At 35.8% G+C, this 10,945-nt stretch overlaps 1 protein-coding gene across 2 annotated transcripts; it reads left to right on the forward strand.

The window, feature by feature from the left end:
- Window positions 1-5,397: 5,397 nt before the first annotated feature.
- Window positions 5,398-9,106, forward strand: LOC306880828 (dual specificity protein phosphatase 12-like). 2 transcript variants are annotated; one of them, XM_079434602.1, is made up of 7 exons: window positions 5,398-5,433; window positions 5,742-6,010; window positions 6,680-6,793; window positions 6,881-6,999; window positions 7,162-7,249; window positions 7,358-7,616; window positions 8,709-9,106. In XM_079434602.1, exons 2-7 carry the CDS (start codon window positions 5,748-5,750, stop codon window positions 8,865-8,867), a joined length of 1,002 nt encoding a protein of 333 aa, XP_079290728.1. In that variant the 5' UTR covers window positions 5,398-5,433; window positions 5,742-5,747; the 3' UTR covers window positions 8,868-9,106. The 2 variants fall into 2 exon arrangements, with proteins under 2 accessions (XP_079290728.1, XP_079290729.1); XM_079434603.1 differs by having other exon boundaries at window positions 7,358-7,538; window positions 8,925-9,106.
- Window positions 9,107-10,945: the final 1,839 nt, after the last annotated feature.

Raw genomic sequence — 10,945 nt, forward strand, 5'->3', positions numbered from 1 at the left:
TTGAAAGCATACAGCATCTGAATAAATAAGCTTTCCATTGATGTATGGTTTGTTAGGATCGGACAATATTTGACCGAGATATAACTATTTGAAAATCTGGAAATGTATATTACTAATCAAAAATTAAGTTTTGATATATTTACAGTAGGAAATTTACAAAATATCTTCATGGAACATGATCTTTACTTAATGTCCTAATGATTTTTGGCATAAAATCAATAATTTTGTCCCATACAATGTATTTTTGGCTATTGCTACAAATATACCCCAGCGACTAAAGACTGGTTTTGTGCTCCAGGATCACATATATGACTTTAATAAAAATGTACTGTTTTTATAAAACAGTTACTGTCATAAGAGATTATTGATTTTAGGTGTTACATTGACAATGAAGCTGTAAATGTATATTTTAGAAAGGTTTGTATGGAAGTTGTTTTTTACAATAAAATCTTTTTTGACTCACATATCTTGTGACTGTACTTTTTAGAATTTTAACCTTTATGTTTTGGCCCCATTCACTTCCACTGTAAATGCCTCATTGTAACACATATTTTTACTTTTTAAAGAAAAGGAAGGAAGGACAAGTGCAACTTCAATAGATGTGATAATTAATATTACGCCACAAGTGCTGCCGACTAACTTCTATTGAACCAGGAATATTGCTTTAAACCCTGCGTTCAACAATAGTCAGCTTTTTATCTGATGGTGTGGAGTGAAAACCTGAAACAACCTTCCTCTTTGCTCGACTGATCATATCATAGGATAGATTGTGTGTGTGTGTTTGGGGGGTGGTTCTCCATCTGTCATACACTCATTAACAGAGCCCTCTCATGTTTTAATCAGTCCCCAAACGCTAACCACGCACACACACACATACACACACACGAGTGAAACCACGCCATGTATCATCAATCTCACAGGTCATTAATCTCTGAGTACAAAGGCCAAACATGCTGCAGTTTTTGGGTGTAAAACCTCTTTTTGGTGCAGACCGTTTCAACAAATCTTGAAAAAAAGCATGTCAATCTGCTTTAAATCAAGTTGTGTGAATGAAAGCCTGATTGCAAACTAATTCATCTGGTTCACAGCTATAAAAAAAACCATTAATCACTATATTTTATTGCATGTACTGGTACTCTCTGGCCTAATGAGGGGCCTAAATGCTGTTGCACATGAACTTCTTTGTATACAGGATAAAAATGAAAACATTCAAAAACTTAAGAAAGTCTAAGACAAGAAAAAAACAAAAATTTTGATCATTCAAAGGAGTTATGAAATGAATTTGACTTTATCGTAAACTATGTGACTCCCAGAAAACTTTGTTAAATGTCCAGCTTAGAAATCATTCCATAGTATTATGTCAGAGGCCATAATATCAAATATCCTCCAGCTGCTTTGTGACCAAGAGAGAGAAAGACTTAAGCAAAAGAGCCGGTGATGACCTCCAGGAAGGACTGCCAGCATTACCTCACGAGTGCTGTCTTGCTACTCTTTCGCCACAGGATGTGCGTCATAAATCTTACTCAAGCCGAATGACAGAGGAGCTCATGGGACGCGACCCGTGACATACTGATCAACATGCTGGTACTAAACTTAAACCAACATGCAGGCGCACAAAGCAGGGATAACTATAAAATATGTATCAAGGGAAGTGTATTTGTGGAAACCATTGTAAAACCGGCAAATCAGTATCTAAAAATAGAGGTTAAAGGTAGAAAGTCAAGAATGCATGTCCGAATTCCACCACTGATGAGTTTCTCCACAAGCTTTTAATTATGTTGGCTTTCATTAGTTATTTTCTAATAAAAGATTAAAATTAAAGAGTGCATGTCTGAATCACCACTGACAAGTTTCTCCACAGGCATTTTTTTTTTTAATATTGAAGACATGAGAATAATACTGAAACTGAACTAAACCTAATTACAGAAAAGAATATCTGTAACATTTCATAATCAAGTTGGTGAGTACTTCTGTCAGCATGATCATGGGATGCTTTCTCCAGGGTCAGTAAAAAGTATATGCATATAAATAGAGAAGAGGAAAGAACTAAGCGATCAAAAAATACATTACACAATGGTTTAATTAATCAGCATAGGCAAATGCAGGAACACACTTGGCAATGAGGCTCTCGTTTCTTGAAGCACTGAAATAGAAACAGCTGAAGTAGGCTACCCTGAGTGAACTTTAAAGAGGAAACAATAGGGCAAAATCAATTGTGCCTTAAGAACACACATGCCTTAGGCTGCCAGCTGAGAAGAACTAATGTTCTGATGCATTCTGCTTCAGCTCTGGTAGAGTCATTTGAACGAATAACAATCATGAGCACTGCAGGGAAGTTTCAAACGGGCTGCCAAGGCCAGGTGCATTTGAGGAAAGGTAATGCAGGCTATAATAAGTATTTGCGAGTCCAAACAGCTGATAAAAACATCAAAACAATCCAAAAGTAATCCACATGACTGCAGTCCATCAATTAACATCTTGTAAAAAACTTCATAACAAAAAAAAAATATATATACAGTATATACTATGCATCATTAAGATTTTTTTTAACTTTACACAGTCTATTCTGGCTAGGCTACTATATGAGTTGATAATCCATAACATTTCCTCCAGTAAAAAAAAAAAAGACCATCCACTGATATTAGTTTAAAACTGTAAACGTTGCCTGATGTGCATATTTCTCCCCTGATTCAGATGACTTTTCACTGGAGAAAGCAATATTATAGAGACGTATTAAAGAGACATTGTAGCAACGGTTTGAAGTTAAAAAAACATCTTAATGGATTTATTACAAACATACAGCTTTTTGTTACACAAGGTGTTAACTGATAGAGTCATGTGGATTATATTATGTTTTTATCAGCTGTTTGGATGCTCATTCTGATGGCACCCATTCATTGCAGAGGATCCATTAGGTTGGGTGAGCAAGTGGCGTAATGCAAAATTTCTCCATATCTTTTCCCATGAAGACACAAACTCATCTATACCTTGGATGGTTTGAGGGTGAGTAAATTGTCATTAAATATAATTTCAGTCAAGACCACTCTGTTCGAATCAGAATATTGTAGAGGTCCTGAACTTTATATTTGGCGGCAGGTTTTACTCTGAAGGGTTCAGTTCTGAGCTATCCACAGGAAAACCTCGCTGAGGTTTGAACCCCCCTGAAGCCTAAGCAACTGCCAGATATTTTACACGCAACAGTTGTATATTCCAAGTAGAGTAATATAGTTATGTGAATAAATTTGGACAATTTAGCAATGAGCTGGACAGATGATATATCTCTGCGGGCAAGCAGTTAAGTGATCATGTATCTGCATAAGGAGGAGTTGGGGATGGAGAAGGGTAAACACTGTGACAGACTATGGCACGTGTGAGTACGGATTAACTAATATATCTTATTAATTGTAGTGGGAGGAGTTACGATCAGCTGAGCGTCAGCTGATGCAGCAGGCACGCCATGGTCTGCCTGAACTACGCTTGAGCTCCATTCGTCACTGAAACTAGATTTTATTCCTTTAATCTAAACTTTTAATATAATTTGTAAAATCTTAAATGTTCAATCAATGGATTGTTTTGACTTCTTCAAAGAAAGAAAGAAAGAAAGAAAGAAAGAAAGAAAGAAAGAAAAAGAAAGGAAAACCATTTCTGACAAGGGTAACATGTGAAGAAATCAACAGGCTATTTAGCACAAACCAAGTTGCTGATCATGAATAATGTAGTAAGTGAAAAAATAAGTCTTTAATTTAGGATGACATAAATATTTAAGTCTTATTTTCTAAAGACAAATGTATATTTATGTGAACACAATATGCATTTGCGTATGCCTTTTTAGACAGTTTGATTTCCTCTAGAATAATCATTGAGCGTAAATGCCATTTCCTTCATGAAAATTATTGAGTCAAGGAGGAACTTTCAACAATGATCTGTACTATTCATTTCCTATCAATGTCCTGTTGCAAGAGCAAATGAAGTTATGCAACTCTTAAAGTCATGAATGGTGCATTAGAAAAATCATGAAGATTGCAGGAGAACAACTTGAAGCTTGCTGAGGTCTGCACAGATGTTCATTTCTAGGAAGCATTACTCCTTGTATTGCTTTAAACTCTTAATCCTAAATCTGCCTTTGTGGATCTAGACAAATTGAAGATTCTGCTGCAAATTTCTGATGCTCTTACCAAAATCAATAACCCTAATCATCACATGACAGTTGCTGACAAAGAAGAGAGAGAGAGAGAGAGAGAGAGAGAGAGAGAGAACAATATGTGTGTTTCTGCTGATCTGGGTTTCATGTGATAATGTGCAAATGCTGTGCATCCCAGGAAAGACATACATGCAACAGGTTGGACAGGGATTCTGAGGGACCATATGAGGCTAAGTTGGACTTGTCCTGAGAGGACCAGTCAGATTAAAGCACAGGCATCTGCTCTGTAATGGTACAGGGACTTGTTTGTGTGTTCATCAAGATGCCATATAGAATAAATACTCCACCATCAGGCTCACTGAAGACTTCTAATCCCATTGTAGTCTAATATCTCTGAGAAAAGACACAGTTATCACAAACAAGCTAGGGATTAGCATTTATGTAAGTGAAAAAGACAGCATGCACTAGACATGAGGTGCAGTGTACTGGACTATTCACTCTTGTATAAATGTCATAGTGTTGGCTTTCATTGAGCACAAGCAGGACAGCCAAAAGTCTTCCAAAGGGGCAGAACTAGGTCTCGACCACACCATGGGAACTTGATAGGATGCAAACATGATCTAAAGAGAAAATCTAATACAGTGCAGATCCCTGAGTTGGCACTATTGTAAGGTCCAGCTTCTGTACAATTCTATTTTGAACTGACTTTGGTTCATATCAAGACCCTGTTCTCGTGTTTTCTCGAGGAACTCTTGGCTGAACATGCTGATGGCAGATCACACTATAACACTAGAAAGGTCTGTCTAAAAATGGAGCAGCCTTGTAGGCCAGTTGAAGACTATGTGTTTCTAGGCCTTCTTTTTAAATTTGATTTGCCAATGTCAATATCAATTGCTTAATTTAGAACAATAAACATACAGCATATACCCAAGTAATGTGTTTGTGTTCATATTGAAATTCAATTCGAAAAAAGCATAATGTAAACATGCAAATATCAGTCTCATAGACATTTGAGCATTTTAGCTCATAGACATACATTTTAGTAAATTTAGCAAAAAAAAAAAAAAAATCACATAGGCAGGAATGACAAGACTTAAACATTTTCATACCAAATCGTGTCACGTTTTTTAATATTGAAATATAAACATAAAGTATTTATTTCATATTACCGCCCTCTAGAGGCACGAGGAAGCCTTAACAATAATAACGTTCTGTCCGGAACTAACAAGTTCACTTTGTTTCCCACGGACTTTTTTATTGTACTGGACCTCTTTCTTGACAGCAAGTAGCAAGTGAGTTCGGTAGCGTTTATGTTTACACTAAAGTCATCCTTAGAAGAGCTGCACACAAAATGCTTTTGAATTAATAAAATCTACAGCAACTGTAATGATTTTTTTTTTACAAAACTGATATAATAGCCCAGGAAATGTAGAAGTTATTTGCAGAAATGTGGCTAAGAGTCAGACATTCACATGTATTAATGTGTATTATTTAATATATTCTTGCCTATTTGATCGGAGCTGGTCTGTTTAAAGAGTTTATTTATTGCCACGTTTTCTCTCAATGCATTGATATGAAAGGTGTTTGTGTCTCTTCCCAGTAAACCATGATAGGAGTGGAGTCTGGGCTGTACATCGGGTGTGTGTCCGATCTGAAGGACTCTCAGAGCCTGACAGACGCAGGTGTAACACACATACTCACCGTTGACTCAGAGGAACCTGCTGTCCCTGGATTCCACACCAAATTTGTCCGAGCTCTGGATGATGCGTCCACAGACCTCCTGAGCAGACTGGATGAGTGTGTCAGCTTCATATGTGATGCTCTCAGCACACACTCTGAATCCAAATCATCAGCAGTTCTTGTGCATTGGTAGGATTAATAATTGATAATAACCTTAATGAATAATATAAAGAAACACAACGGTGTATAATGCCCAACAGTACATTAGTCAATATACATTCAAATGTTAATTTATGTATTCATTAAAATATTTATATGTGACCATGGACCATAAAACCAGTCGTAAGGGTCAATTTTTGGAAATGGGGATTTATTCATCATCTGCAAGCTGAAAATATAAGCATTCAATTGATGTATGGTTTGTTAGGATACGACAGTATTTGGCTGAGATACAACTATTTGAATATCTGGAATCTGAGGGTTCAAAAAAATCAAAATATTGAGAAAATCACCTTTAAAGCTGTCCAAATGAAGTTCTTAGCAATGCATATTATTACTAATCAAAAAATTAAGTTTGAATATATTTACAGTAGGAAATCTACTAAATATCTTCATGGAACGTGATTTTTACTCAATATTTTTGGCTTAAAAGAAAACTTGATAATTTTGACCCATACAATGTCTTGTTGGCTATTGTACCAAATATACCCGTGCTACTTAAGACTGGTTTTGTGGTCCAGGGTCACACATATTTTTAATATATTGCATATAACTTTTCTATTTCATTTTAAGTAACTGGGATTCAGATTTTTTTCTTTGAGATATATTTTGAATTAATTATTATTATTGTTATTGTAGTCATGTAGGGCAAAGTAGAAGTGCTGCTGTGGTGACTGCTTACCTGATGAAAGCACAACATCTAAATGTACAGGATGCATATTCTAAACTCCGAAACTTAAAACCAGATGTTAAGTAAGTGTTTTTCATTATTTATCCTTTAAAAGAAAAAAAAGTTTGTGAGAGCATTATTATTGAAGAGCGTTCCACTCATTTTCTCAGAATGAATGAAGAATTTATGGACCAGCTGGCACTTTATGAATTAATGGGTTGTAAAGTAGACACCACAAATCCCTTATATAAACAGTTTAGATTGAAGAAAATTACAGAGAAATATCCAGGTATGTACACAATTTCTTTCTTTTAAACATGCTTAATACATTGTACATATGTGATATGTGATCTCATTCAGCTTTCTACACCCATAGAAGTTCATTGAATTCACTAATGAAAAAAAAACTTACTAGGGCTCATATAACAGTCATGGATTTTGATCAATTCAGAACTCCAGAATATGCCAAAAGATATCTTTGCAGTTGACCCTGCACAAACCCAGAATGCAGAAGCTGTATACAGATGTAGAAAATGCAGGTAAAATGTCTTATTTCATGCTGTTTATACAGTATACTTATGCAGTATATTTTGAATTTATGATAATGACTGAAGTCATAACCTGCTATTGTCTTTGGTTCCCAACAGACGCACACTTTTCCGTCACTCCAGCATTCTCAGTCACTGTGTGGGAAGTGGAGCCTCTGCATTCTCTCATAAGAAGATGAGGCTAGTGAGTGATAGTGAAGATCAGAGACGGTGCACATCCTACTTTATAGAGCCAGTGCAATGGATGGAGCCGGCCTTACTGGGTGTTATGGATGGACAGGTAGTTCCTCACTGCTTCACACATCTGGACACACAATTAAATAGAATTATCAAAACTTTGCTTCTATCCTGGATAGGGGTGGCACGGTACACAGATGTCACGGTTCGGTATGTACCTCGGTTCGGGGGTCACGGTTCGATACAATTTCGGTACAACAGGGAAAAAAAAGACATCTACTTTGCTCAGTTTTTTTTATTTTGATGTGAAAATGCTAAATATTATTACATGTTATATATATAAAATCTGTTTTGTTTTCATTGTGAGTGTACACAAATAAAAGCAGACCTTTAACTACAAGCAACAGCACAAATAAAAATACAATAGAGTAAAGATACAAATAAAATAATCAGTGATTTTCAGGGGGTTTTTTAGGTACAGAAATTGAAGTACGATTAAAGTAATCAAAGGTAAAACAGCATTGCATATTTGACTGTATAAATTAAAGATTACTCTTTATTAAAGTTACAAAAGCGATTCAATCAAGAGCAGTGAGTGATTTCTTTGTTGTTGCTGTTTATTTAATATTAACTGTCACTTTAAGAGAAAGCACTGATACTGTACGCCCAGCCGGCTATGTCTGCTATAGGATACTTACCAAGACGGGCATTTTGACAGAATTTTGTGTGAATTTATCCATTAAAACACAATACTTCAGAGAGAGCTTCATATTTGTGCGCGTTCTGAGGCGCAGGTTTGTGCGCTTCTGATGAGCGCACGCACAAATCTTCTCACTGCGCGCGCGAGCTCGCGTCCTCTGGCTCTTAAATATTTGAGCTGGCAAAGCTTACATGACTTTAGTCTAAACACCGACATCAACGTGTGCTGTTCAGGTCTCACCTGTGCGCGCGCTATCAGCACCCGGGTGATGACGGAATAAATGCTCATATTCCAGCATACGGCACTCGCATTGAACAAGAGTGAATGATTTGTCCACTTTTTTTTTTTTTTTTCTCATCGCTGTTGTTATAATGTACTGGGAAGCCAGAATGCGCATCCATTAACAGAAACATACATTAGCCGAACCCTATTTGTTTTACGTGTTATTTATAACAAACCACATGCGTTGTCAGAATTCAGTTGAACCGCGGTCCTAGCGCGTGCCGAACCGTGTGTGGAGAACCGTGCGGTTCGGTTTTTTTCCGCGAACCGTGCCACCCCTAATCCTGGAAGGATATTATTATTATTATTACTGGAAAAGATAAAGAGTTAGCTTTAATATGGATTAAAAACAAAATTTTAAGTAAAAGAGATTGCATGATTTTCTGTGCTAGGGAGGTTAGAATTTGTAATGGCTGTGCAATAAATTGGCATGCTGTTTTGTTTTTTTAAAAGGTGTTTTTAAAATTATATTTCAAAGTAAAAGCTTTTGCAAACTCTCTCTTGTAGCTTTTGTGTCCCAAGTGCAGCTCAAAGCTGGGCTCCTTTAACTGGTATGGTGAACAGTGTTCGTGTGGGCGCTGGGTGACACCGGCCTTCCAGATGCACAAGAACAGAGTGGATGAAATCAAACACATCAGTATATCTGCACTCAAATGACCCGCAAATAAAGATCTGTATCATATGCTCATAAACTGTTGTTATTGGTAGTATTTCAGTTTAAATAATAGATACAAAAATATTATTTTGTCATAAATACAGTGTAAAAGGCCCTATGCTTTACTTTGAACATAACTTTATAAAGTTTATTATATAAGCACTTTTTTATTTTATCTATATTATAGTTAAAAATAGTTTGTGTTAGGTTTGTGGTCAGTAATATTTTTTAAAGTCTTTTTTTCATCCTACCATGCTTAGACTTTAAGCCTCTTTATGCTCACCATTTATTTGATAAAAAACAAACAAACAAAAAACAGCAATTGTGTGAGATATTATAAAAATAACTTTTTTGTTATATTTTAATATATTAAAATAATTTTCTATTTTAATATATTTCCCCAAATGTCATTTATTTATAATAAATTATTATTATTATGTGATGGCAAAGCTGAATTTTCAACAGTCATTACTCCAGGCGTCAGTGTCATGCGATTCTTTAGAAATCATTCTAATATTATCATTGTTGAAAAACAGTTGAGCTGATTAATATTTTTGTGGAAACTTTAATGAATAGAAATTTCAAAACAACACCATTTTTAAATGGAAATCGCTTGTAACATTATATTTGACTTTACTGTTACTTGCGATACATTTAATGTATCCTTGTTTCTTTTAGAAAATAAACCCCCCCTAAAACTTTGAATAGTTTTTCTACTTTGAAAAGTAGTCAGGATACAGTATATGAAGAGTTCAGACACAAAAGCCTCTAAGTGCCATTTGAAATTTTCTTCTAAAATGAGAAGTTTGTTCAGGCTCTTCTGTGTAGGTTCAGTAATCTCACTGTAATGGTAATAAAACGGTTCTTTTCATTGCCATTAAAGTGAAATAACTGAACATAAACATTGGAGCCTGAGAAAAAATTCAAATGACACTTAGAGGCTTTTGCATCTGAACCCTTCAGTTGGTTCTGTCTCTTTCCATAAGATTTGGGGTCAGTAAGATTTTTTTTATGGTTAATTTGGCAAACTTCTACATTCATACTGGAAATATTAGTTCTCAAGAAAGATCTCAAATGTGCTGCATAAATGGGTTTTTCATCCAGTAGGTGGCGACAGATAGCTAGTACTGTGCAGTTGGACTACATTTTGTGCAATATTCAAAATAGTGGAGAAGGACAAAGATGTATTCATTCTTGTTTACACTGGCGATTACATATTACCCGCATTTAATGTAAATGTGAGATTATTTGACTTTATGGAGTACTAAATATATTAGTGTACTGTATTAGTCTCTTTTTAATCAACTTGACATCTGGCTCGCTTAATCTGCTGCTATAGTAAAAAAAAAAAAAAAACATTTTTATAAATTGCCATCACGTGACTTTTTTGCGGTGCCACACAGAATTTGGTTCCCCTATTGGATGTTATGTAGGCTACTGTGTATTTGTATGAAATGTAGCACTAATACAGATTCATGACCATGCGTTTTCCTCTCGGCCCCCAGTTCATAGATGTTTATATGATGTTTATTGAGGGAGTCTGAGTGACACTGTGGGTGGTTATGGCATTGAGTTGTGAGATCCTGTTGTGTTTATGAGGGTCATATCCTCCATGTAATGATCTGAGCTCTCTCTGTGAAGTGTGAAGAGCCGCCCGCTGCGTACGTGCGTAAGGGAGAGGAGCTGGATTTCAGGAATAGAGGAGCTGAGAATGAAACTGAATGCTCAAAATGAAATTCCATAACACAATATATGCAGTTGTTTTTGCTATAGCCAAGAACATTTAAATATTCATATAATCACATAAATGTTTTGGCAGGAATATATGTGGTACACTGAGATCATTAGGAAAAGAAACCAGGAGAATGTGCTC

This window comes from Barbus barbus, assembly GCF_936440315.1.
Source record: "Barbus barbus genome assembly, chromosome: 15".
Taxonomy (NCBI): domain Eukaryota; kingdom Metazoa; phylum Chordata; class Actinopteri; order Cypriniformes; family Cyprinidae; genus Barbus; species Barbus barbus.